Source organism: Amblyomma mixtum, chromosome 2, assembly GCF_055824585.1.
Source record: "Amblyomma mixtum isolate Tamu chromosome 2, ASM5582458v1, whole genome shotgun sequence".
NCBI classification, from domain to species: domain Eukaryota; kingdom Metazoa; phylum Arthropoda; class Arachnida; order Ixodida; family Ixodidae; genus Amblyomma; species Amblyomma mixtum.
In genome coordinates this window covers 45,077,075-45,104,892 of record NC_143013.1, presented here as the reverse complement: position 1 = coordinate 45,104,892, position 27,818 = coordinate 45,077,075, and the positions used below count along the sequence as shown (strand labels likewise).

The 27,818-nt window shown below is 45.1% G+C and overlaps 1 protein-coding gene across 2 annotated transcripts; it reads left to right on the top strand.

Annotated features, from left to right (window-relative positions):
• The first annotated feature begins 47 nt into the window (after positions 1 to 47).
• Positions 48 to 27,818, top strand: LOC149359188 (uncharacterized). 2 transcript variants are annotated; one of them, XM_089571450.1, is made up of 19 exons: positions 48 to 201; positions 279 to 344; positions 1,180 to 1,422; positions 3,980 to 4,057; positions 5,075 to 5,132; positions 5,688 to 5,749; positions 5,815 to 5,865; positions 8,714 to 8,739; positions 9,067 to 9,106; positions 9,296 to 9,493; positions 11,077 to 11,142; positions 17,538 to 17,624; positions 18,315 to 18,380; positions 18,922 to 19,080; positions 21,440 to 21,868; positions 22,227 to 22,356; positions 22,720 to 22,895; positions 24,711 to 24,809; positions 26,395 to 27,818. In XM_089571450.1, the coding sequence occupies exons 1-19, from the start codon at positions 157 to 159 to the stop codon at positions 26,515 to 26,517; spliced, it is 2,202 nt and encodes a 733-aa protein (XP_089427576.1). In that variant the 5' UTR covers positions 48 to 156; the 3' UTR covers positions 26,518 to 27,818. The 2 variants fall into 2 exon arrangements, with proteins under 2 accessions (XP_089427576.1, XP_089427575.1); XM_089571449.1 differs by having other exon boundaries at positions 17,538 to 17,639.

The window sequence follows — 27,818 nt, the reverse complement described above, 5'->3', positions numbered from 1 at the left end:
CTGGCAGCCATACGTTTTAGAGATAATTTTACTTTTCTCCTCCGCCGTGAACGGCGCTAAATACCATGGTGGTAAAGGAGGCTGCACCGCTGCACAGCCCTGGTTCCTGTTTTCGTCTTCTGCTGGTGGTTCAGCCGTTTCGCTGCACCAAAAGTGATGTTTAATATAAACAAACTATTAACTAAAATTTCTGATGCAAAGGTAATAGCGCACGTTGCTTTGGGAAAGCCGCGCACCGCTGCCGTTGATCAATCTGGCCCTGTGCATATGCTTTTCAGAGCCAGAGTCCGACGAAGCCCCCAAGCCCATCGGAAACATCGGAAGCTAATGAAGCGAGCGCCGAGGTGATATATTACTGCCAACTTTGGTCTGGCCGGTCGTGATTTGGCTGGTTGTCTGGTAGCATTTCCTAGCGTGTTCGACCGCAGGGTTTTGTGATCAACGAATTTGCGCGGAGCCGTTCATCTTCGAAGCCTGCTCGCATGTCATGTGCTTTCAAGCTGACTCTTGATGGCAGTGTCTAGCAGGTTTCGTGATGTTTAATGTGCTCATTGGTATCTGAACCTTTGATTTGTTTTAGTAGTACATCTGATCCTATCAGTGCTCTTGCACCATATATGAAGCTCTCGGTGTAGAATCATAGATTTTTCAGTGCTGCGCGGTTCCCTTTCCTTTCTTTTTTTAATGTACAGCGTGTACGCAGTTTATGCTTACGACTGTCGGTGTTTTACTGCGCCTGCTGTGAGCTGCTTTGCTGCTGTTAAAAAACTGACGTTCTGGCTGCAGGACAGCCACATGAAAGAAAGAAAGAAAAATTTCTACCTGCGGTGGCATACTTTAAGTGTCCCATAAGAGCTGTATGCAAAGCTATAATAAAGACCCTATGTGCACCATAGAACTGCAAGTCCTTTTAAATTAATGTGAATTACTTCATTATTCCCCTTGTCCCTATGTTCAGATGTCCGTCATGCTCAGCTATGAATACTAACTATTTTGCTCGACTTTCCATTTTTGTAGGTTTGATTTCTAGTTTATTACGGGCAGATGGCTGGGCTTTTTGAAGCGGGTACTTTGCCTCTTACCCTGTGTATTCAGTCGTAATGTTTCTGTAATGTGGGAGATGGGAAAGTCAAAATAGGGGACCCATAAAGTCTTTGATGAGGGTGCATGTGACTGCAGGGCTTCCTGTGTCCATCGTGCCTGCGAGCCTTCCCGTCGGCAGATGCACTGCAGGACCACTACGAGACCAGCCATGGCAGTGGCCTGGAGGTGGTGTGCCCCACGTGCCGCATGCGGCTGGGCTCGGAGGTTGAGCTCGAGAGCCACTGTGCCCGTCACCATGCTCCAGCGGCACCTGACACTGAGGCAGTGGCTGTGGAGCAGCTCCAGCATGAGCTGGCAGCTTTGCATGCATCCCTGCGGGTGAGATAGGCCTCCACCAAGTAGCATGATGGCTGGCAAGCAGCTGTACTAGCAGCATCTCGTCAGTCGAGCATTCAGTCAATATTAGGGCAACAGCACAAAGAGACGTGGATGAAAGGGGAGGATACACAGTACGTGCACTGTTGTCTTTCGTGCTGTTGCCCTAATAATGTATCACCAACTCGTCCATCGAACTGGCATGGCGGAGTGCTAGCGTGCTCGACTCGCACTCCGGAGACCGGGGTTCGATTCCCAAGCTCGGCCAATTTCTTACTCGGTTTTATTTTAGCCGCCGCGGTGGCTCAGTGGCTATGGTGCTTGGCTGCTGACCCAAAAGACGCGGGTTCGATCCCGGCCGCGGCGGCTAGAATTTCTTTGGAGGAGAAATTCTAGAGGCCCATGTACTGTGCGATGTCAGTACACGTTAAAGAACCCCAGGTGGTTGAAATTTCCGGAGCCCTTCACTATGGCGTCTCTCATAGCCTTAGTCGCTTTGGGATGTTAAACCCCACAAAACCAAAACCAAACCAACTCGTCCGTTTAGCTATAGTGTTGAGTCAGTCAATACTTATTTTCCACCAAAAAAAAGAAAAGAACACCAGAAGAAAAGCTCCGATAATCTTGATTGGCTTCTCAGCCCTAGGTAAAAAAAGGCACGTAGCAACAGAAAGGCTATTACAAAGAGCAAGAAAATGAAATTGTAGGCAGAGAGAGGGAAAGAAAAAATAAAGGGCTTTAAAGGACCACAGACACCAATTTTAGTTGCATGTTTGCTTCTTTCAAATGATGTGTTAGCCATTAAAATACATGGCTCACCATGTGGTACACGCCTACAACCACTAAATAATTTATAATTCAGTTTCTTCTTGATGCTTTTTTCAGTTTTGGTTTAATTAACTGAACAATAGCTGTGATGTGTAGTTGGTGTTCGGGTCACCAACTAAGAGAGAGAGCAGTAGCGCACAGCTCTAGGACATTCCGCCAGTAACGAAAGAGGAACTAAAGAAAGCTTTAGGAGCAATGCAAAGGGGGAAACCAGCTGGTGAGCATCAGGTAACAGCGGATCTGTTGAAAGATGGAGTCAAGATTGTGATGGGAAAACTAGCCACACTGCATACGTAATGCCTTATAACCTTGAGCGTACCAGAAGCTTGGAAGAACGCTATTATCATCTTAATCCAGAAGAAAGGAGACATCAAGGACTTGAAAAATTAGGCCAATCAGCTTACTGTTTGTTGCCCATAAGGTATTTACTGAGGCAATCCGTAATCGAGTGAGGGCAACCTTAGACTTCAATCAACCATATGATGAGGCAGGCTTTCGTAAAGGGTAGTTGACAAGAGACCATTCAGGTAATAGAGAAATGCGCAGAGTACAGCCAACCCCTATATATAGCCTTTATAAAGTACGAGAAACCATTTGACTCAGTCGAAACTTAAGCATTTATCCACGCATAAAATCGGAAATAAAATTTCAATAAGGAAGGGTGTCAGGCAGGGAGGCATGATCTCGTCAATGCTGTTCACCGCCTGCTTACAGGAAGTATTCAGAGGCCTGGATTGGGAACAGTTGGGGAAAGGAGTTAGTGAAGAATCAGATAAACTGCAAAACATGATCAATGAGTTAGACAGGCAGAGTAGTACTGTAGGTCTAAAAATTAATATGCAGAAAACGAGTGTAATGTTCAACAGTCTTGGAAGGGAACAACAGATTGCAGTCGGTAGCGAGGTGATGGAAGTGATAAGGGAACACGTCTACTTAGGGCAGGTAGTGACCCCAGATCCGGATCCAGAGTGAAAAAAAAAAGGATTTTGTGGGAAGGAAATGGCGAAGTAATTGTCTCATTTCTCTGTGGACACCCGAACCAAGGGAAGGGAGGAAGATGGGAGTGAATGAAGATGAGATTGAACTAACTAGAAGAATAAGAATGGGGTGGAGCGCATTTGGCACGTTCTCTCAGATCATGAATGGCAGTTTACCAGCATCCCTCAACAGTAAAGTATATCTATCTTATGGCAAATCACTTATGGGGCAGAAACATGAGGCTAAAAAGAGGGGTTCAACTTAATTGAGGACAACCCAGAGGCTATGGAAAGGAAAATGATAAGTGTAACATTAAGAGACTGCAAGCGGAGAGTGGGAGAGGGAACAAACGTGGGTAATGACATCCTAGTCGAAAATCAAGGGGAAGAAATGGGCTTGGGCAGGGCATGTAATGCGAAGGCAAGATAACTGCTGGTCTTTAAGAGTAATGGACTGGATTCCAAGGGAAGGGAAGCGTAGCAGGGGGCGGCAGAAAGTAAGTTTGTGGGTATTGGGCGGCCACAGCTGGCACAGAGCAGGGCTAATTGGAGAGATGTGGAAGAGACATTTGTCTTGCAGTGGGCGTAGTCAGGTTGTTGATGTTGATGATGACAAAGGCAGGATGAAAAGACTGGGTACATTGGTCTCAAGTACTCATCTTTTTATTGTGTCCGATGTTGAAAAACTTTGAGCATACAGTGTGCACCAACTAGCCCAGCAGCAAGCTTGACTGAACTCTAGTGTCTGATTGCAGGAGGAGCGTTCCTGCTCAGAGGAGCTACGGACGGAGGTGTCCCGGCTGCATGGAGCTATTCTCAACAAGGGTGACACCGTAAGAATTGTTGGTTTTCACATCTTTGAAAAAAATGTTGCAATTCTGTGATAAAAGGCTAATTTCTTTGGGGCGCTGTAGACTCAACAAACCTCTGCCTTTAACCTTGGAAAGCTAGTGTAGAAGCCAGCATTTTATAGACTCAGCTAATGAAGAAAAAATTTGTGTCTGCATATAACACATTCAGAAACACATTTTTTATGATAGCATTTTAATTTATGATGTACTTTATAATTATGCACAATCGTTTATTCTGCTGTTCTTTGAAACAGCATGCTTCTGTGTAAGTACATGGTTACCCACCTTGCTGTTCATAACATTGGGGATTCTGCATTTAGTTTTAAAAAAGTATTAGATCTGAGATTACTGGCTTAGCGCATTTAACTAGAGTTGTAGTCGGGCTAGTTGGTGATCTTCTGTAGAAGCCATGGGAAAATTGTGCTAAAAAAATACAACACACAAGGGAAGGGGACACAGAAGAGGATGAAATCAGCAAAAGCTGATTGGCATTAGTGGCCAAAAGTTGGCAGCCCCATTTTGACGTTTCACAGGAGACTACTGCCTGGTTGGGTGTCTCGGAGGCCTGTTTTGGCATCTATATACTCAAGTGCATACTCGTCCTCCTTCCGCTTGTGGTCTTCGTTTCGATTGCAACAAAAGACTTCTTGAAGAATGCAATCACTGCACATTGGCATGGTAGGGTGTCACGTTGATGATCCATGGTGGCTTATGCGAAACAACAGGAAACAGATTAGATAAGGCTTAGAGTGTAAAGGGCCAGTGCTTTTACCTACAAAATCACATTTCTCTAGTGATTACCATTGCCAGCATACAGTGGAATGTGCTTTACTTTTTGACCGACCCTTGCACATTTTTTGGACAAGCACTGCTTTGTGTATCAACTGTGCTGTTTTTGTGCTGGCTGTCAGGTTGTCTTGAGAAACTTTCCTGAGTCTTTGTAAAAGCAGTGCGTGTGGTGTGCTACTGACTTGACATGCATCTGCCACAATTTTGCAGGTGGAGGCTGAGATGCTGAGGTCCCAGGTTCGGGCTCTTGAAGAGGGCAAGGCACTGTGTATGTAGCATCCGTGGGCAGTGAATTTGTCTGAGCAGGCCCCATCTGGGGTGCTTGTATTATCAGCACATCCATTCAGGGTGATGACAGTTGTTGTTTGTTAGGGAGACCTTGTTTTTCTAGGGTTGTGTACAGCTCTGGTATGGTAAGAAGTTGGTAAGCTTCTGTCTGAAATGAGCCCTCTCTGTTCGGAAGCTGTATTGGGCAATTTTGTGCCAAAAGGGCCAAAAAGGCGGCCTTTTGGAATGTAGTACTTTGCCGTTGCATAATTGAGCCTGTGGAACAAAATAGTTCCACAAAATAGCATTTTTTGTGTGTGTTCCTGTTTGTATGAAGGTTTAAAGAATAGAACCTTTAGTTTCGAGTCGGCACTCGTCCTGTGTTCTCTGGTCCATCGTCTTTTGCACTGTTTTATTATGAATCCATACCAACTAGCCCAACTCAGCGTTTTGCTGAAGACAATACAGTTGTCATCGCCCTAAATGGTGAAGCTGAACATCGGGGCTCTCTAGTCCCAACGTAACATTCTTTTTCCCTTTCCTTCCCTGAATGTAGTGACCTCGGAATTGGTGCTAGCACGGCAGCAGTTGGGGAGTGACCTGCAGCAGGCACGCATGGTAGGTACGGGCAGCAGCATCGCTGAGGGATTCCCTGCATGTGCTCGCCACTGTGCCTTTTGCAGGAGGCCACTCAGCTCAGGGCCCAGCTGGAGCAGATGCTGCAGGCACAGCCGGTGAGTAGGATGCAAGGCTGCTTCCACATTGGGAGATGGGAGAAAAAAAATGCTCTACAGTGACCTATACACTGCCCCATTTGTTGGTGCAAGCTAACTTTGGCGAACCTCTCTTTGGTGCTGTTGGCAGCCTGCAGAGGGGATCTAGACCAGAATTTTCATTACAGAGAGTTTACTCGATCAAAATGACATCGTGCCTTGGAGCACAAAGCTGTGAAAAAAAAAAAAAATAACAGTCGATTTGTGTAGTTAGGCCAAATGTGATGTAAGTGCACAGCACTTCGATTGTTCACTTTGGTTCCAGTGTTTGGATCCATTGTTCATAGTTGGAAGTTGTTGGGATAGCGATAATGTGTTAATGCCTATATGTGCGGAAATGGTCATTCTCTACTTAACATTTATAGATTTCTGGGAGTCTTTGTACCACTCCTGGCACAGTAGTGCAGTGGTTAAGCGATGAGCCACTGACTTGTGATGCCATCGGGGTGGCTTGTGAGACCCAGATTGCTCTTCCCGATGAACATCTTATGGCCAATCATCAGTTGAACTGCCAGCTGCCACAGTGGGCAGATTGCGTCGAGGGCTGCGTACAGTGAGGTGACAGCACAGCCACCAAAAATGATAGACCCCCCTCTCTGGACATACACTACAATAACTACAAACAAGATGACCAAGCTCCATCGTAAGCTGGGCGGACAACTCGAACAGTGGTCGATATATATCCGGGAGCGTGTATAGCTTATATGGACGCATCAGTCATAGAAAAGGGCAGATGAACGGCAACTACTAGCCCTACACATTCTGAGGTAATCACACATTGGGATTACACCTCAGACCATCCGGACCTGCTTGTGATAAAGCTATCCGTGATGCGATGGAGTGTACACATAACGTCTATAAGAGAAGCCCATACCTATATGGACTCCTTAATGGCTATTAAACAACTCAGACGAGTGACGAAGACACTAAGCATCACTCAGGAGATACATGTTCTGAATCTGAAAATAATGAAACGCATCCATGTACAATGGACACAAGAAGATACTCAGAATGATGACCAGAGGAAAGCAGATGCCTTTACACATCAAGCCCCAAATACGAATGCCTCTCCCACTAGCCTCCCTTTTGATCTCCACTCCGCTCTTCCCATCTTGCCGTCATCTATAAGGAGTACACGTGCCCTGATTCCCCCGTGCACTTACCCCCTCTCTCATAACTTAACGAGGTGTACCCCCTCTCTCATAACTTAACGAGGTGTAGGTGCAATGAAGGAAGCCAACAGCCACTGAAGCCAAGGTGCAAGGGGAATGTTTTTTTTCTTTAAGTTGTGATGTTGATCAATGGGAGAATAATACCGTAGTTAATCTGTCCCGTAAAGACAATTAATTATAATGCAGAAGAAAAAACAACCATGCCAACAGTGGGTCCGAACCCACTACCTCCGAATGTTGCGTCTATGGCGACTGCTGTCCAATCTTCAGCTTTCGGGGGTATTTATGTTTTGTGTGTAACAGAAACCTGAGAGTGTTTACCAGTACACCACCCTTGTCCGTAGCGGCAGACACACTATGTCCTAGGTTATCGTGAGCGTGATGTGGAACGTCATCGAACGGAAAGGGCGGAAGCTGTGGGAGAACCCTTTTATGCTGCCCCTTATGCTCTTAGAAGGAGGAGGGATCCCGTAGAAGGATAAGGGCTGGGGTGGCCCTTACCCTGTCGGTGACGTGCCGGTGGGGCTGTCACGAAGATGCAGTGCCCAGCATATGCCCCATACGTGGATCTTAGCCACCTTTTGTGGACGTGTCCAGGAGCACAGGACTCAAGAAGATGACAACTACTGGGAGTTGAACTTACCAGGGAGGAACACCTTTCCTTGTGATTAAAGGGACACTGAAGAGAAATTGAAGTTGGCTTGTATCGACAGAACACCAGCTCCTGATTACAAAAACACCACTCATACTGACAACAAAGCTCTTGTAACGTAGAAAAGAGCAAGAACCAAAATACAGGTATCGCCGCCACAGGCCAAACTCGCAAGTACAAGCGTGGTGACGTCATAGGACAAAGCAGTGTTGCTAGAACCAATGGTTCTAGCAACTATAGGACCCGAGAAGCACAAATCCCTGAGGCGCAGCCAATGCATGCGCAAATGTCCTTGACGTCACCAGATGACGTCACCATCACCTACTTTAGCTTGTCGACAGCCACTTTTATGCCACCACATGGAAAACCTTCCAATTAAAAATAAAACAAAACACCTAGAAGGTTGTCCACAACCTGGTGGGCAGCTCAGCAGCATGCCACAAAGCAAGCTTCATATAAAGGCATTTGTAATGTTTGATGCTTTATGCACTTGTGTTATCTTCCGAGTTGAAGCTCTCAGTTACCAAGGGAATTTTGTGTTTTATTAGCTAAGCGTACCTTTGACAATATGCACCATTACATCTTTATTTAAGTGCATATGTACTCCATTTTGGCGCTTTCAATAAATTGAGAATGATATTTGAAAATTGGTTTTTGAGGAAAGGAAATGGTACAGTATCTGTCTCACATATCTCGGTGGACACCAGAACTGCGCTGTAAGGTAATGGATAAAGGAAAGAGTGGGAGAAGAAAGGAAAAAAAGAGCTGCCTTAGTAGAGGACTCTGGAATAATTTCTACCACCTGGGGATCTTTAGCGTGCACTGGCATGGCACAGCACACAGGCGCCTTTTGTGTTTCGCCTCCATCGAAACACTGCCGCTGTGGCCTGGTTCGAACCCGGGTACTCCTGCTCAGTAGCCAAGCGCCCTAACCACTGAGCCAACACGGCGGGTCCTTAAATAGCCTTTCATTTTCTCCTTTCAGGAAGTCCTGGAAAAGCTCTCACAGAGGTTTGTAGAATAAGTCTATTTCTACTGTGGTATAGTTTTTTAAGCATTTCTTACTTTATGTTATCCAGAAAAAATGTAGCCCAGCTGTGTGCTGTTAGTAAGGCATTTCATTCTGGGTCGAGCAGGATTAGAAGATTTACCCTGTAATGCATGTAGTGATAAAGCTGCTCAGCCTGTGTGTACAAGCCTCAAGTAGCCTGCTCACACACTGAATGAGTTAGTATACAGAGCATCCAGGGCAGTTATCTGTGTGGTGAATATATGTAGTGCCTGAAAGGGGTAATTTTTGTTTTTGCATCCTCGCACCATTCCACCGATGTGTTGCAGTGTGCAGACTGAGACAGAAAGTCCTGTGGCTACGCAACAGGTGAGCTTGCCATATTTGCTTTTTATTTTTGCCCTTGCTAGCTTGCTTTGTTGACAGTGAAAGCTTCTGGGATTAGAATCTTGCTGGCTGCTTGGGCACTTATGAGCACTGCGAAAGCTGAGGTGCTGTGATTTGTGCGACAGTTGGGCATACAACCAGGAGCAGTCACAGTTGATGCCTGCTGTGCAGAAGGTATGCCGGCAGGATGCCCAGGTGCAGGCAGCAATGGCTGAACCACCTGTGTGCCTGGTGCCCACAGACACTAGCAAGGAGGACAACACACGGGCGGCAGCACTGGCTACCCTCACGGCTGAGAAGCAGACGCTTCAGCTCAAGTTAGAAGAGGCTGACCGACGACTGGCCGAAGCTCGGATACGCACAGACAAGGCACGTACCTCGTCTGTGCATTTGTCGTTGGTAGGGGCTGGACCTTTCGGTTTAAACTGGGCGGGGAAAAAAAAAGATAAAGGTACATTGAATTCTATTTTCAAAATTCGGTTTTAACCGAAAAAGGCCAGTATCCTTGGCATGGACGCCACAGCTAGCTTGTTATTATGTAGTAGTTGCCCAATCAAAGTAGGAAATTAATCGTGTATTCCAGGCAGGCGTGTGGTGAGATGCCGGTACCTTTGAATTAAACAGCATAGTCGGGCTTTTTGAGGCATTGCTCCACTACCTTACATGTCTGCACACCGAGAGGCTCCATTTACAGTCTTTGTCAAAAGTAACCAGGCTGCATGGTTTGCTTCTAGCTCGTACAGTGGAGCCCTTAAAGCTTCCCTGAAGCTGAAATGGTCGTTATAGGTAAGGACTGGGGGTCTTCTTACCTTCCAACACGTTTTGATCTTCAGGAAAACCTCAAGGGCTCCACTGTACAAGCTAGAAGCAAACCATGCAGCCCGGTTACTTTTGACTAAGACGGTACCTCCTTGCCAAGCGTCGTATGTTAGCGTAGCGCTGTTCACTGTCACTATCACCATAGGCCAGCTGTTTCATTTAGTAGGTTCCTCCACTGTATATAAGGACAGTGAAGCAAAACCATGCATAAATGTCACAAGAAAGTGTCTTGTTCCGGCTATACCATGACTGTTAAGCAACAGTACCATCGCTGGAATCGCCACGCAGACCATGCGATGCCCCATTGTTCTCTTGCTCAACCTAGTGCAATATTTCAGCACTAACATGACATCCCGCCTTTAAGAAATCAAAATCCACTTAAAGTCTCGCCTGGCGGTTGACTCATTTCACTACCATTACTTTCGCTAATGGCGATAACATGTCCTTGAAGAAGCACAGGTTTGAATGCATCCATTTATGCGTTATTTCTAAATGGAATACTTGAGCTGGCAAAAAGCTGAGATAAACATAAATTGAGTTTTGACTGTACTGAGATGCGGCATTATGTCGCCAAACAAAGGTCAGGAATTCACCTGCTGGAAAAATATTTGCCAAAACAAAAAACGAATACTGGGTTTTAAAATAAAAACAAAAAAGTGCCGAATTTTTCAACAGTGAAAACTGAAAAGTGCAATGCCTAGCTGTAGGGCAGGTTGAGTCGAGCGCCAGGCAAGGCAAGGGTGTAGTGCATGTGTGTTATTACGTCAAGCTTGTGAAATATGGGCACTTCTTGGGCAAGGGAGGCAGGAAGGAAAGGTATGGAAGTGTTGTACCAGTGTGAAGCCCTTGCATGACTGCATTTCACAGCAGCTTGCGTAAACTGCACTGTTTTTCAGCTGCTGTGGCCCACTGCCGCCAGATGTGCAGAATTTAATAAAGAGGAGAGTCGCAGCAGGGTATCTGCCGAAAAAAATGCCACGTTTAGCATTGTGGGCAGTAGCGGTAAATACCTCAGGTGCCCATTTCTGTCCAAAGTCATCATCATTAACCTGAGGTGTTTGTTACCTCCGGCGGTAATGAAGAGGGTGAGCCCAGCAGGTGAGAGGGTGTATGTGGTGTGTGTGTGTGTGCAGAGGGAAGCCCAACACCGAGAGGCCTTGGAGAGGAGTGAGACCGAGAGGCAGCGGCTGCTGGTCGAGGTCAGTGCAGGTGGCGCCACTTCCCCACCCTCTTCTTCCCTGGGAAGCTTCCCTTCTCCTCCTGGTCTCTCCAGTGCCACCCCAGTCTGGCACACCGAATGAAGGGCACAGGGGCAGGCATGGTGTGGGGTGCTTCAGATACTCCGCCTGTCATTGGCGACCAATTTTCACTTTGAGCGGTGAACATGCTTTTCTGTTCTTGTGCCAGGAAAGTAGCAATTAAGGCACCCTTCTATTTTCAAGGATGCAGCTGAATCCATGGAGGATGGAAAAAGAATTGGGAAAAAAACACAGGAAGGAGAAATAGCAGCTGTGCTTCAGGGCCCAAATTTATTTTTATTTCTTAAAAATTGTACTCTTGCACATGCAGGCTTAAACTAACAAAGAAAAAAAAGTATTGATCTGAACTACTGACCTATTGATGCTTGATTGGATGACATCTTAATCACACAGACCTTTAAGCATCTATTGGAAAAGGAGAGAATTTAATTTGCTAAAGGATGCTATTGGTCAGCATCAAAACAAAACATGAGAGCCACAGTTTCAAGCAGTGTTGGTTACGTGTGCTGGCACTATGTGGGCATTATTTTGCATTGTTTATCATCCCCCTGCCACCTAGACCACGTGACCTTGTGTGATGTCATCACAACCTGTCAGGCGTGCATGCGTATCTGCGTGCGTGCATGTGTGCGTCACAACCGCCTCCTGCCACAAAGCAAGCTTCAGACAAACAAACACACAATGGCTAAATGCAGAGAATGAGCACTATTAGTGCTAGTGCACTAAAAACACGTACGAGCACAAATAATAGGTATCATCATCATCAGCCTGACTACGCCCACTGCAGGGCAAAGGCCTCTCCCATGTCTCTCCAATCGACCCTGTCCTCTGCCAGCTGTGCCCACCGTGTCCCCGCAAACTTCTTAATCTCATCCACCCACCTAACTTTCTGCTGCCCCCTGCCACTCTTGCCTTCGCTTGGAATCCACTCCGTTACCCTTAAAGGCCTACTTGACTGAAATTTTGCAAATCATAAAAAAGTTGTTTTTTCGTAGTACACTCCCAGATTATGTTACCCACAAAGCATTACATTCTAGTTTCAATCAGTTAAGTTGCCAACGGTACGCAAAAATCAGGGTTTTCAATACCGAAACTGGAAAAACTGATGCCTTTACCGGCTGCCAGAAGGGACGCATGTTTGAGACTGGAGTCCGGACAGGTTCGGAGCGTCTGCTTGATGCGGCTCGTGCAATGCACTGGTACCAGTAGCGCGCGCAGCACTTTGTTCGATAAATACTGGTCATATATGAAAAAACATACATTAAATCACATAACATGCATCTTAAATGGGATGAAATGCCCCAGAAAAAGTTTTAAACATGCTTTATTTGCTCTGGTGGACTAGAAGACTCCTCGCGCGCAACCTCAGCGAAGATGATCGTGCCGCGATGCTATTGAGCGTTGTTGGTTTGGCAGTATTTGATAACAGCTTGTGCAATGTTCGGACATCGCGAAGGATGGAGGCATATTCAATTTGAGGCCAAGTAGAAAAAATGCTTGTATTTGTTTATTTATTTGTACATACTATCGGTCCAACCTGGACCAAGATAGGAGTGAACACAACATCAAACTTGTGGCATACGCAGACCAGCAGGAACAAGATGCAGTCAATACAGTAGAATCAATAAAACAGTGTTAACAGAGTACAGTCATAAAATACAGGTGAAAAAATGCAGATAATAAAAGACTCCCTTTGTATACTTTATTGCTTTATATGTTTAGCAAGTCGGACGGAAAATTGTTCTCGAGATTGTGCATTTACCACTTCGTTTGGTAGCCCATTCCATTCGGACGCTTTTACAAGAAAAAAGGAATATTTGAAACAGTCCTTGTGAAATTTCTCTATTTGGACATGTCTACTATGTTTATTACGGCTTATGCTTGTTCTTGTTTCGTTTATGTATCGCTCTTTTCTCACATGCACTGAACTGTTAATGACACAATAAAAAAAGATCTACTAGTCTTTTTTCTTTTCACCTTTGAGACAGGGAAGGCAAATCAGTTTCCGCATAAAGGGGTGTCATAGAATCCAGCCTTCAGTATTGAGAGAAAACGAAGCATAAGGCCCCTCTCTGTACCTGCTCAAGTTTAGATATTGGCTTTTTGTGGTATGTATCCCGTATTTCAAAGGCTCAAGTAAGGGTCGTACAAGCATCTTGTACGCTGTCAGTTTTGTGTCTGTGGAAGCCTGTTTTAGGACGCATCTGAGGTAGCCTAGCCTTTTGTTCCCCTTCCCGACAACGTTATCGATATGTTTTGTCCAGCTGAGGTTTGAAGTTATGGTCACGCCGAGGTATTTGTATTCATTTACCTGTGAAAGGGGGACTACCTTGCAAAGCATATGCATAGTGAAGCAGCTCAGCCTTGTGAGTAATCGTCATGCAGACTGTCTTTTGCGGGTTTAAGGTCATTTGCCATTCTTTACACCAGTTTTGTATTTGAAATAAAAAAATTGTTTAGCTGGATTTGGTCACTAGCGGATTTAATTTCACTATAAATGATGCAGTCGTCTGTGAATAGCCTTACTTTTAGTGGCGAATCTTGAATCAGGTCATTTATATATGTCAGAAATAAAAGGGGGCCAAGAACTGATCCCTGTGGCACCCCAGACTTAACTTCGCATAAACGTGACGACTTGTCTCCAATGCCAACATACTGTTTGCGATTGCTGAGAAAGTCCTCCACCCACTGAACTACACAATTATTTCCAAGAATAGCTTTGAACTTAATTAGAAGTTTTCTGGGTTTAACCTTATCAAAGGCTTTTCTGAAGTCTAAAAATAAAACATCTACCTGACCCCTGTCGTGAGTTACTTTACAAAAATCATGCACACATTCCATTAGTTGCGTCACTGTTGATAAGCCCTCCCGGAACCCGTGTTGATACTCACTAAGATAACTATTGTGATTTAAATACTGACGTATGTGTTTGGATATGATATTTTCTAAAAGTTTGCAGCACACTGATGTTAGTGCTATTGGTCTAAAATTGGAAACATTGGTAGTGTCTCCATCCTTAAAAACTGGTGTGACTTTACTGATCTTCCAGTCATCCGGAAGTGTACCCGTGTTCAAAGATGTGCTAAAGATTATAAAGAGATATCTAGCAGACCATTCGGCGTACCTCCTTAAAAACAAATTTGTTATTTCATCCGGACCTGCAGCCTTTGAAGTGTTTAATTTTAGCAGTGAAGCCACTGAAGTGAAGTCGGCATTTTTGAACGGGCACGCATGCCAACAGCACATGCACGCAGTGTTGCCACAGCGCTCACAAAAGTAGTAGCAGATTTTGATGCCAAAAATCAGCAGAAATCAGTAGATTTTCATATATGCTGCAGTCACTTGTTTGGGCGTGTTTTCTCTACGCGGTATGAGTTATTTCTTTAGTACGGTACGATACGGTGGGAGAAGAAGACAAGTGTCGCTATCATAATAACAAAAGCAACGCGGTACAGAAAGTAGCGATTGTTGCGACATCATGTGCCCCGCAATGGAACTTCCCACCGCCGGCGCCGCGCAGCATAGCGCAGCCGACCGGAACCACGGTACCTCAGTCAACAGTCCCCTACATTCGTATCTCCAGTGAAAGAAAAGTTTTGTATTTGTATTACAGAGTAACTGTTGTTATCTCAGAAAATAAAATGCGAAGTGAACATCGAAAAGATAATGACCACATGCAGTGACTTGTAGAGATTTCTTAATCGGTTCACTGGCACCAAATACCACACAATACAGTTAATGATTAAGTTCAGAAAATCAACGCGGAAACTATCCGTCGCCTTCATCTTGGAGGTTTTTGCGCCATGTTTCCATCCTGTTGAGCAGTGGCTTCTCTACACTGAACTGGAAGCACGATGAAGAGGCAATGAGGCGCTTGGTATGCAGCACGGCACATAACAGTGTCCGTTGCAAGTTTGTTTCTTTGATTGGTTTTTAGCATGTTAACAGCAGAAAATACCCTCTGGAGGTATTGGACGTTTGCTACACTGGTGTAGCTGGTGTAGGTCAAAGAAATGGCCCTACACCTGACTTCGTGCTAAGCTCTGTTCGTGCGCCACACAGGGTAGATGAGTGAGCTATGAGTGAGCCGTTGAACCGGCAGTGGCTGATGCAACCTGGCCATCAGTATCACTGTGTCATAAACAAATAAGAAAAGTTGGAAAGACATACTCTGTAGAACCAAAGAGTAGTAGTTTTTGTTCCTTTCTAGTAGGAGAAAAGCAAAAATCAGCAGATTTAATGAGGTTATCACTGAATCAGTAAATTTTTCCAAAAATCAGTAGATCTACTGATAAATCAGTAGCAGTGGCAACACTGCATGCACGCTGTGCTGGGCGTGCAATGCAGTTATTGTGTTGATTAAAAAAAAAGACTTGCCTTCTCCTTTTCCTTCTCATTTTTCTCCCCCATGGAAAAGTATTCCTGCCTGTGAGTAGAAATTTGGAGCAAGTGGAATGAACGCAAGGTAAATCAAATATAAACAGCTGGATGTCAAAAAAGGGAGCTCTAGAATATTAAGCGCAGTGTAAAGCAAAAGAATATACCAGAAGCAAAATTTGTATTGCGAAATAAATATATATTTTTCTCTTCAAGGACCGTGGTATCAATGCGGTGCTGATATTGGACTGGTTCATCTTGCGCGCCTTGGCCGGGCAAGCCACTGCATGTTGCAAAATGCATACCAGTTACAAATGAACAAAGACTTATGCGCTGAGTTTATTACTGTATTTACCTAGAACCACCTACTAAATCTCATGTACTGCAGAAATGCAAAAGTTTTTCTGCTCTTTTCAACCACACAGCTGGGCAGAACGACGTGATTGCCAGACCCCAGTCGGCCATATGCCCACCGCGCAAATTGCTGGTAGGCAGTGTACCTGTATCGACTGAGTAATAATGGAGAACATATCAAAATCACGTGTTGTCTCCCTTTGAAAATATTATCATTCAAATATCTTATGCGTTCAGGCCTCTGAGGTCGTCGAAACGCACCGGATGGTAATGCTGAAGCTTCCTGTATTCAACCTTAAATATGAATGGCGTGAGGCATAAGTAAGAAATTCGGCGTTTTCAGTAATGCACATGTGGCCTTCCAAGATGCTCAGCCCGGCCGGCAAGTCTTCGCGGCAGCAGGTACGTTCGATGCACGATGCATCAGCTAGAGCTGCACCTGCAATAAACGCGCACATGTTGATTTCTTTTCAGATGAAGCAGACCCCTCCTTAGACCTCTGCCTGGTGTAAACAGCGTGACATCAAAAGGGCATTGCTCGAAGAGTGAAGAGTTCGCTTTAGCTTCTGAACTGGCTAAGCTAGCTTCTCACTAGCACACGCCCTTCAACTTTATTCTCCCGATTAGAGACGCCTTGAAGCCTTTCTTCTCCCAATTACAACTCGCTCGGTACGTGGCATGCTTTGCCGACCGGACAAGACACACTTAGGTGCGCTGATGATGTATGCCGGGAGAGGTCTATTGACAAAGCCCTTCCCCACAAAAGGGGTTAGCACGAGGGAGAAGAGTCAGTCGGCCACCATTATCTTTTTTTGAAAAAGAGAGGAATTCACGTCGAAGCCTGAACTCCAGGCAGTTGAGACCAGCTTTCAAGATCAAATGTAAAGGGCTGTAGCCGAAAGGGTACAATGGTGCTTTCCGCATTCCTTTCAGCATTCCTTTCCACAGCCACGCACTGTGTAGACATGCCAGCAGCTAATTTTTCTCGGAGGCCATCGAGCTTCGCGGCAAAAGCAACCAGAAACACACCAGCAAAAGGGCTTACGAGGGGCTCTCACTCACTTGAGAACGCCTGAAACTGGCGAGCCAGTGTCTCAATGGTGTGTCATATCCAGTCTGACTTGTTAGTTGTCCAACACACTGCTAGGGGACTGCGTCGTCCTGCAGAGTTTTTTGAGCGCTTCTAACTAAAATACTAGATGCTTCATTGCTATAATATTAAAAATAAATATTGTTTATAACATGCACACTATATCAAGTGCAAAATTAGCCAAAGTAAACTTTCGGTCAAGTAGGCCTTTAAAGACCAGTGGTTATCTTGCCTTTGCATTACATGCCATGCTCAAGCCCATTTCTTCCTCTTGATTTCGACTAGAATGTCATTAACCCGCGTTTTTTCCCTCACCCATTCTGCCCGCTTCCGGTTTCCTAACATCATTTTTCTTTCCTTGACAGGTGTAACGTTGACAGTCGGGAATCAGGCACACTAGATGAGGGAACAAACGTGGGTTAATGACTTACACAGGCATACGTCCCTTGTATCTGTGACTCTGGGGTGGCTGAGAGCGACGTTGTCAACCGTGGCTTTTTGAATGGGTGCGCAGGTGGAGGCTCTTCGCACTGAACGTGCATCGCTGACAACGTCCTTGGAGGTTGCCAAACAAGGCCTGGATGCTACTACATCACGTGCTGTAGGCATCAGTGTGGTCTCTGTTTTTTTTTTTTCTTTTTTTTCTGTGCAAAGGATGGTAGTTCTCTGGCTACGATTCGTCCTATTAAGACTTCTAGGCATTGCCATTGCATGATTTTTCTGGCCAGTGCTGCATGCTCTTAAAGTTTTTTAGCGCAGCATCAGTTGGACCGTGTATGAAATTTCTGAGTAGTGTTTTGTCTCGGAGCTTTTAAGACAGTCATCTTCTATCTCTGAAGAAATCAGGTCAGACATATTGAGTAGGATGTTCAGCATTGTTAACGCGAGAGCGTTGAGGATTCCGTGTCACAGAAAAGCCAGCATCATTGTCGGTGTCGTTGATATCGTGAGTGTAAAATCCACGAAAAATCCTCAGAGAAGCAAACCTAGGTGAGCCACCTAGTTCACAAAAGCCCCACCAGGGGCAGCACCTGCCATCACAGGACAGTGGCGCATCGCTGCACCACTGCGCCAGGAGTGGCATGAGGACTCCCAGCAACCGACGATAAAGTCGAGAACGACCAATTTTGCATATATGGGCATTAGCCCATTAATGCTATCGCATCATACCCTTAAGGCGGAGCTTAAGTATCATCTCCTGCAGTTTTTCTGGAACACTGTGTTTTATTATAAGAAAAGAGAGTGGCTCTGAGCTCCTCCCTGGCTCTGACTGGGCCGTGGGGCATTCCAGGAGGAGCTGGAGACAGCGCTGGCACTGGAGCAACAGCGTGGTGGCTCTGAGATACAAGCCCGCCAGGTGATGCTTATCTCTTCACTTGTCTGTCATTCACTTTGTTCCCAATGCTGTCTCAGATGGTGCCCTCTCTTGGAACTGTTGGCAGAGCACCTTATCCTTATCCTAATCATTATCATTTTGTGATCAGAATAAAATGATTAATCGATCGATTTATTTATTTAAACCACCCTTAAGCAAAGGTGCCATTTCTTGGCCTACAATGCTTTCCTTTTCCTTTCTACACTGCTGGAGTGCAGGGTGCTTCAGAAAGCACACTCATTGCAGTACATGTAGCGCGTTGCGTGCTTGTCCAACTGCACATTTTCATGCCATACTGTCTAACAATGTGCTCATGAAAGTGCTGTGTCCCCTAACACGAAGAAACTTGCCAATGGCATATTATTTTAATGATGAAAGCACCATCCTAATGCAACAGAAGCTTCAGTGGTAGTATTCCAAAGGTTTGAACAAAACTTGGGACACTGCCATAAATGTAGTCAGGGTCCTTAGTGGCGAAGTATTGTTTGCACAGTTGTCATTGACCTTGTGTGTGTCCTTTCAGACTGAGGTGGATGAGCTGCGTAGCCAACTGGCGCAGCTCTCTGCAGTCGAGGCAGCTCTTCGTCACTCTGCACAGGCAGCACAGACACAGCTTGCCGAGTATCGCACCCTGGCAGAAAGCCACGCCGAACAGGCAGCACGGCTGGCTGCTCAGCTGCAGGTGGGTTCTGCTTCAGCTGGAGCTCCCGCTTGAGTGTGCACATGGATCCAAGCCCCAGGCTCAGCCATGCTTTAAGGGGGGACGCGCCTTTCAAATCACGAAAATATATATATAAAAAAAATGTAATTTTAGAAAGCACCATATTTCGTATCTGTATGGTCTTTTTAATCGCATCCCAAAAAATATTTCCCGAAAACAACTCAGAAGTGACTTTAAAAATTGTCTCTGTGACCAACGGTAGCAAAAAACTGGCTGAAATGTCCGTGACAATGCCGATTTTCTCAAAGGTGTTCTATAACCTGACTTCCCTGCTTGCAGAAAGCTTAGCACGATAATGGCTTTACGGATTTTTATGCGGTTTGTTGCATTGTGTTTCTGTATAAATTTATTCTGTGATGGTCCTGTATTTTTGAATTACTCTAAATTTTTTTTTATTCTGTCACTAATTTTCATGACACTTATGAGTGCATTATGCAAGCATGAATGTTACAGTGTGTAGAAAATTATCACGCTGCTAAAATTATTTGGAGAATGTCAGAGCATCAACCATTCCTTTCGGTGAAACATAAGAGTGGCTGCAGACTTTTATCATGTATTGTTGTCGTGCCAGGCTTTCTGCAAATTTGGTGTTGCAATGAAGCATGTAAGAATATATAGAATGTCAAAGCTGCTCAAGATATTTCAGTGAAGTTTTGTATTTGAGCATTCATTAAGCATGCCAAATTTCATTTCATTGCATGAAAAATTAAAATTTTACCTCCGAAAGCCACATCCCCCCTTTAAGCCACTGCAGTGGCTCAGTGGTTATGGTGCTATACTGCTGACCTGAAAGGCGCGGATTCGATCGATTTCGATGGAGGCCAAATTCTAGAGGCCCATGTACTGTGCGATGTCAGTGCACGTTAAAGAACCCCAGGTGGTCGAAATTATTCAGAACCCTCCACTATGGTGGTTTACTTGGATGTGGGAAGCGCCAGCAACGAAGACTCTTGCACAAGTTTATTGATGAAGCAGTGGGGCGAGAGGCTAGGTCAGAAAGAGCAACTCTATCTTAAGCATGAGTGTCAACCGCCAGAGCTTTGTCGTTGTTGGCGTCATCGCATGATCTTCTTCTCCATTTCGTGTGCAACACTTTCTTTAGCAGCTGCAGTTGATGTGAATATTCATTGAGAAATACATTTGAGAGCACTGTTAAAATGTAGATTGTGTGTACTGCCTGGAATGCAGCTTTTCAACTTAGAACATAATGGCTGACCCGACACTGTGTGATACTCGCATACCTTACTGATGACACAAGCAGTTTCTCAAGGTGCCTTTAGAGCTTCTGATTATTTTGCTCTTTCTTGGGTAGGGAACTGTTGAAATCAAACTCTGCAAATCAAACTCTGCATTCTGAGCAGCCTGTCCAGATAGGCTGTGCTGGTTTATATTTCAAAATAATCCAAGGTGGCTCATACTATTTGAGACCAGTCACATAGAGTTATGCTTCGAGAAAAAAGCTTGCAGGATATTTTCTTTTTTATTATTGTCTTAACTGACTGCTGATTTCTCTAAGGCCCAGTAAAAAAAAACTGAGGACAGCAGACTGGAGGAATGAGACGACGGGACAGACACTGACTGTCAACTGATTTTATTTTGCTCGGGGGCTTGCTGCTCCATGATCAGTGCTTTTTCATATTCGAGCTTTGATATGTCACGACCGATGTCTGTGTAAAATATTTATTTTGCTCACTAATGTGACTGAAGGGATGCTGATGCATGCGTTCTCAGCCTTTACAGTGCAAACTGTTTCCATGATTTCCCACTCTAGACTGTCCTTTGCTTGTTTTTTCAGTCTGTTGTCCTTAGTTTGCTGCGCAGGTTGGCCTTGGAAGAAATAATTAATGACTAGTTAGCTCAAACCAGTTTTGCTCTAAATGTGTGAAGTGGAAGCTATTGCCTAAGCATATAAACGGCATGGAGCTGTACACGTCTGTTGTCCAGGATTTTTGAAGAGATTGCACATGTGTTCGTGGCTTTCTGGCACAGGTATTGCATCTGTAAGATGGGTACCGGGATGGGTGTTAGAGGTACTGGGCGACGGCGGTCCGTAGACACAGAGGTCGAGCACCGAGAGCGCACACGAGAGCGAGAGATGGCAATGCCACTCAATACAACGGTCAGAAGTTCGTCATCGTCTTCGCCTGAATAGGAACTTCTTCGTCGTTACACATTGAATGTTCTGATATCTTTGGCATCATTGTTTTGGAGGTAGCTTTTCATGTGACGATTGTTGGTGGTGTGCATTTTATTATTGCCAGCCATGAGTTGTGTATATAGCGCAGCGTATTTATTTATCCTCCCCACGGCACTGGTGCAGGTGTGTGAGTCTGAGCTGGCCCTGTGTCGGGAGCAGCTGTGCACCAGCCAGCGGGAAGCACAGGCCAGCCACGAGGAGCTGGTGGCCGGTCGTGCCGAGAAGGTGGAGCTGGCGCAGGCTGTGCAGGCTCTTCATCAGGCCAAGGGCCGCCTGGCTGACCAGCTGTCTGTGCTCGAGCTGGAGGTGGGCAACCTGCGCAACAGCCAGGTGGCGCTCGAGGCCGACCGGGCGGCCATGGAGCTGGAGGCCGAGCAGCTGCGCAAGAGCCATGCGGCGCACGAGGCTGGTCGTTCTGCGCTCGAGGCACAGCTGGCCGAAGTCCAGCAGCAGTGTGACCGCCAGGCCTCCGACCACCAGCAGGCCCTGCAGGGCCTCCAGGCAGACCTCACACGAGCACTCAACAGGGCTGCTGAGGCATGCTCGCAACTGGTGCGCACCCTTGTTTTTCAGAAATTGCACACTAGCACACTATTCGCTCACTTGTGAGCTATACGACTGTGCAGAGCCAAGGTAAAAAGTGCCGTTGTTGTTATAAGTTCTTCGCTAAATACAAGGAGGACGTAATGTTAGACCAACACAATTGCTAATCTTTGAACATTTTATTCAGTGTAGCACATTCATCATCATGCCTTTTCATATCAGCAGCTACAAGTGTGCTGCACTTTCATCTCTGGGACAGTGCTCAGTGAAAGCTCCCTGTGGGCACACATCTCTTAGGGTCGTGTTACATTCTAACAGAGTGCCAGCATATGTTGGAGGCTTGGTGGCTTGTGGCGCTGTCCCGCAGGAGGCAGAGCAGCAGCGCTGTGCACGACAGGAAGCTGCCTTGGAAGCCTTGCGGGAACAACTGGCGTCTGAGCAAGCCAACCGCCAGGCTGCCCAGACGCAGCTGGATGCTGCCCAAGGGGACAAGCTGGGTGCGTGGCAGTGCTTCTCACTAGTCTGGTCTCTGCAGGCAGATTGTTCAGCATTGGGGCCATGTTCTTGGAAGACCATTGCTGGCGCTTGCATTGACTTTTGCTCAATAGAATTTTGCGCAGTGTCTCAGTACAGCTACCGACATTTCCACTGGAGCTTTCCGTTGAAATGTCCCGACCAGTGTGTTTCACTGCGTGAGCCGATTTTGCATTATGGCCCGATGGTGGTAGTAGTAATACCAGCACAGTCTTCTGGATGTACCAGACGGGGCGTGCAAGGGAGTTACTGCTCGTACAAATGTGCATGTCTCATCTGTTGGCCACCAGTGGGGTTTCTGCGACCAGTCTGCTTGGTGTCCGCAGAGCTGGAGGCCAAGTTGGACAATGCGCTGGATGAGCGAAGGGCCCTGCTGGACCGGTGCCTGCGGAGCGAGTCTGAGGCTGAGACGCTGAGAACCAACGCGGCTGATCTGAGGCGCCGGCTGGACGATTCCCTGGCTGCCCTGCACGAGTTGGGCCGTGAGAACCAGCTGCTGCAGGTGCATCACGTGCCGCCAAGGCACCTCAGTCTGTTTCCGCTCCTTTTGCGCTCTTGGTTGTCTGCATTGAAATTGTGTGCATAAAGCTCCTTGTAGAGAGTGTAAAATGGAGCAAATTTCTCACTCTGTAGAAAAAAAGCAAGTAACTGAAAGTACAAAAGGACCTGGTCGATGCCATCTGCTGCCACAAGAAGTGTGTAAGGCATAGAATGTTTCTAGTCTCCCTGGGTTGAAGAGGAAAGTACAGTGTTTGCCTCAATGATTTTATTGTGTAGGACTGTCCACATTCCTTTACTAATCAAATTTATGCTTACAACTGAACACCATTCGTGCATAAACTATATGTGTGCATTCTAGTTACATAATCTTTTATATATTATATATATATCCAGCCTACTAAGAAATACGTAGTGGCATAATGTTCAGCCACCTTATTACACAGTTGTTTGGCCTTGGCACAAGTGCATAAAAGGCCACGGAATTGGTGTTGTTTCCTTTCTTGGCTCAAATGTTGGCCAGCCAAGGAAGTTTTAAGGACCTTTACAAGAGAAATAATAACCTTCTGTAGTTGATTTTGACAAAGCAATGAACACTGCCTGAATGAACCAAGGCTCTACTAAGTGACTTTCCAGCACTAAGAGCAAGTCTAAATTTTGGAGCCGTCACAAAATGTGGAAATAAACAAATTACTGATGGTTACAGTGTTCAAGCTTTTGTAAACAGCGCATAGAGTTCATAGTTCAAATTATTCTATAATGATTGCATGATGTTACATAGTACATTGTAAAGCAAGGAAGAAAAAAATGGAAGTCCGATTGGAACAAGGAAGTAAATAACAAACTACACTTGGTAAACCAGTTTTAGGTGAATGGAAATCATGTGTGCACCAGAAACGTTTCAAGGGAGTCATCATCTGCTGTCTCCGTATAGGCCACACACACCTTACACACAACTTTCTGCTGACAGAACAAGACAAACCAGTTTGTGCATGTGGGGATGAGCTTACAGTTAATCACATTTTATTTTCATGCTCGAAACTCGAAAAACTAAGGAAAAAGTGCTTTTCTCTGTTTTATAATCAGTGCATTCATTTTCACCCAGCACTGCTCTTAGATGATAATACAATTGTGGACATGTCTTGTGTTCTTAGATTTTTAACAGAACCAGGTTTTCTTCAAAAAATGAAAATCATGACATAGTGTTTTGCTGCTCACCTCAGCTGCTTTCTCATTCCTGAGAAAAAGGCTGAGGCTTTTATTTTATTGGCTGGGAGCCTCCAGATCCTTTCCCAGCCAAGGAAAGCCACCCAACCTCCTTTTAATATTAGCCATTTATAAATCTTCTTTCTTCTCTCAATACTAGGTCGAAGGAAATAACTTTTTAAGCTTTCTACTCCACCATATTTTTTCACATTTTTGTAAAAATCAGCACAAAACAATTTTTCTCCACCGCGAGCTTGGCGCATGATGGCTTATGAGCCAGTAAACCCAACACAATGCAAATTATTCTTGTGGTTCAAATTGCCAATTCTTGACTGTGTTCAAATATATGCGAAAACATTGTTTTGGATATCGAAGCCAGCGCTGATGCACACTGCAGTGGTGTTTTTGCAAGATGCCTCATTCCCCACAGTGGGTGAGAGGTAGTAATACTTAAAGTGCTTTCAACTATACTGCCTGCTTCGGCATCTGCCAGGGCAACTGGAGCATGCCCAGTGTTGGTGTGCATTTTCACAGCTATGCTTTCACAGCTATGGAAAAGCTTTGTTTCAAGCTTGAGCGTCCCCAGTTGCAGCAACAGTGCTCTTTTGTGCAGATGGACAATGCCAAGCACCTTGGCCGAAAGTGGGCAGATGATTCACAAGTCACACACTGCACAGGATGTGAAAAGCTTTTTACTGTCACCATTCGAAAGGTGAGCACTGTGTTGTCTCCTTGGCTGAATAGTATTTTCAGTAAGCACTCATTTGAGGCTTCCATCTCCCCTCACCCATCCCTTTTTGTGCATTGGGGATATGGTGGTCATCTTTATGGTGGGATGCAATTCTTCATTGTCCTTTTTGAGTAATCCTCATTGTACTGGTGAGCACAAGAGTGCAGCCTTGCAGCTGCGGTTAAAATGAAGAGAACATTTTTCCAACTGTGCCTGGATTCATGCCATCTAGCCACCAGGGATGAGTGCCCTCTTCACAGTGATAATCCAGATAGGAGTGTTATGGAGCTGTATAAAAAGAAAGGTCAGATACATGCAAGAACAGCTGCCTAGATTAGATATGACTGACTGTTTTGAAAAGGTGCAAACTCCTTGGTTACTGGTTGAAAAATTGATTTAAAAATAGAGCATTAGCTGGAACATTTGCTGTGAGATAACGTCATTAAACATGCAGTGTAAATACTTTTTTTTTCTTTTTTTTAAGGATATGAAAATGTCTGGCAGTTTTATCGCAATTGCATTTTGATACGGCAGGTGTGTGAAAGGTTGATAAATATGATCATGTCAACTAGTGAAGTATGCACATGTGTTAAGCAGAAGGAGGCAGGAGAGAGAAAAGACAGGGGGATCGTCCACACTTTGTGCCCACTTGGTTGCCCATATGTGGGGAGCATAAAGAGAGAAAAAGGAAGGCAGAGAAGTTTTTGGCCTGTTGTGTCCATGTGATGCGACAAATCAGTAAAGAAAAAATTTCCCACAGTCTGTCTTAATGCATTCTAATGAACCTATGGGCTCCCTCATGTTTCCCTAAACTTGTAACATGCAAAACCTGATCTGCAAGTTTGGTTACCTGTCAGTTTGGGGCAACTCTCTTTTTTCCTCTCTGGGCATTTACTGATGATTGATATACAGAGTGGAAAATCTACCAGCACAGTGAAGTGGTCACTCCTGCTGCAAATCTGTACTACTACTACCCAACTGTGGAGCCATAACTTTGAGATTAACTAAAAAACTCCAAATGAGACTAAAAACAATGCAGCAAACGTTGGAAGAGAAAACAGTGGCGAAAAGAAAGCAGTGTAGATTAGAGAACAAACTAGAGTTGCATAGGTTTTGAGCTGAAATGATGATGAGGAGTTGGTTTTTGGACCTGTCCGCGGTGGCTCAGTGGCTGGCACATTTGGCGACCGAACCAGAGGACACGGATCTAACCCTGGCTGCAGCGGCCATTTTTCGATAGAGGCGAAATGCAAAAGGCACCTGTGTGCCTTGTGATGTCAGCACATGGTAAAGAGCCCCAGGCGGTTGGTATTAAATCAAAGCCCTCCACTACGGCATCCTTCATACCCCATACATCACTTTGGGACAAACCCCACAGTTTACAAAATAGGTAACCAGTTGTCTGTTGTGGTAGCAGAGCAGGTAACAAGGGAAGAAGAATGCATTTAGGTTGTCAAGGTGGGGAGATAAGGAGATAAGCATGGGACACCCATGACTTGGGTTTTGTGAGCAGGGTAGCCAGAGTACTCTGCGTGCCTAAAGAACAGTTCTGTTGGCCATCTTGCAGCACCACTGCCGAAACTGTGGAAACATCTTCTGCAACGAGTGCTCATCGAAAAGTGCAGCCACTGCATCATCCAAGAAGCCCGTCAGAGTGTGTGAAAACTGTTACAGTGAACTGACAAAGTGACCGTGCCAGGGAAACTTCCCGAAAGTGGTGTCATGTCACAGGCCTGCCAAAGCCTTAATGGTCTATTGACACCAAATTTTTGCTTGCGTGTTTTCTTTCAAATGATTCATTAGACTTTCGTGATATTCACCTGCTGTTTCGGTTTCTTCAACCTTCAGATCGTGTGAGGCACGAAAAAAATGTTACTATAACTGCTGATATGTTGTTTGTTGCCATTGTAGCTACTGAAGTGTTGTAGTGAATTAAAACTATGTATCAGTGTTGATATTGCAGGTTTTTTTGTGGCTCATGTGACTTAAAGGTCAACTGTACATAACACCCATTTTTCGGTTGAAACCGGAACTGGAACAGCATGAGAGAAGAAATTCAGTTTTAAATTATTTAGTAGCCATAGGTGAATACCACGCAGTGATCCATGTATTCTAATATCTAACGTATCATTTGAAAGTTGAAAACATGCAGCTATAAATCAGGTGTCTATGCTCCTTTAAGCTACAGCTGATGACATTGTGTCCTCGGTTATACACAGTGCAATTTATTGAAAAGACAGCTTTTGTGCAGCTGTGATTTACGTAAGCGCCGAGTGTTATGCTATATCCACAGCGTCCATTGCAGCAGCAACCACGCACTAGATTTTGAGAAACGCACTAGTGACCATAGCTTTTAGCGTGGCGTGTTCCATGGGAAGTTGCGCTATGTGCCATCATCCACAACCTGGCATCTCTCTGTGGAAAGGGCTTGGCGGGAACTTAACCAATTGTTTGAGACTAATCTAGTGCTGAAACAGGGACCTTCAATTTGTGCTTCTGCGTGCAGCCTAGCATCTGGTCAGACTGTTGCAGTCACACTTTGTTACAATTTCGATTGCTTTCAGACAGCATGTGACACAAAGCAAGAGCAAACACAGTGGCTTACAGCAAAACTTAGTGGCACACCTGATGTTATGTGTTCATGGTTCTTGTTAGGTAACTCGAGATAGAAAACAAGGTCTGCTACAAACAACATGCTTTCTACCATTGTGCTGTGCTTGTCTGTCCCAATGGATAATTCCTCAAATTATTTGTATTAATTAGTTGTATGTAAAATCCTAGGCTGTTGGTTCGTGTCAGTGTTTAGAGCATTTTTTACATGCTTGGCATGCTAATAGTAAACATGCCGAGGTTGTTAGCTGGTGGAAGAGAAGAAAGAAAGGTGGGCTTGTCTTTGGTTCATCTCTGTTGATTGATTTACTGGTCTGCTGCAAGGCTCATCTGCTTGTTTTACTACCATTTTATTGATCATTAATAAAAAAAATTCTATAA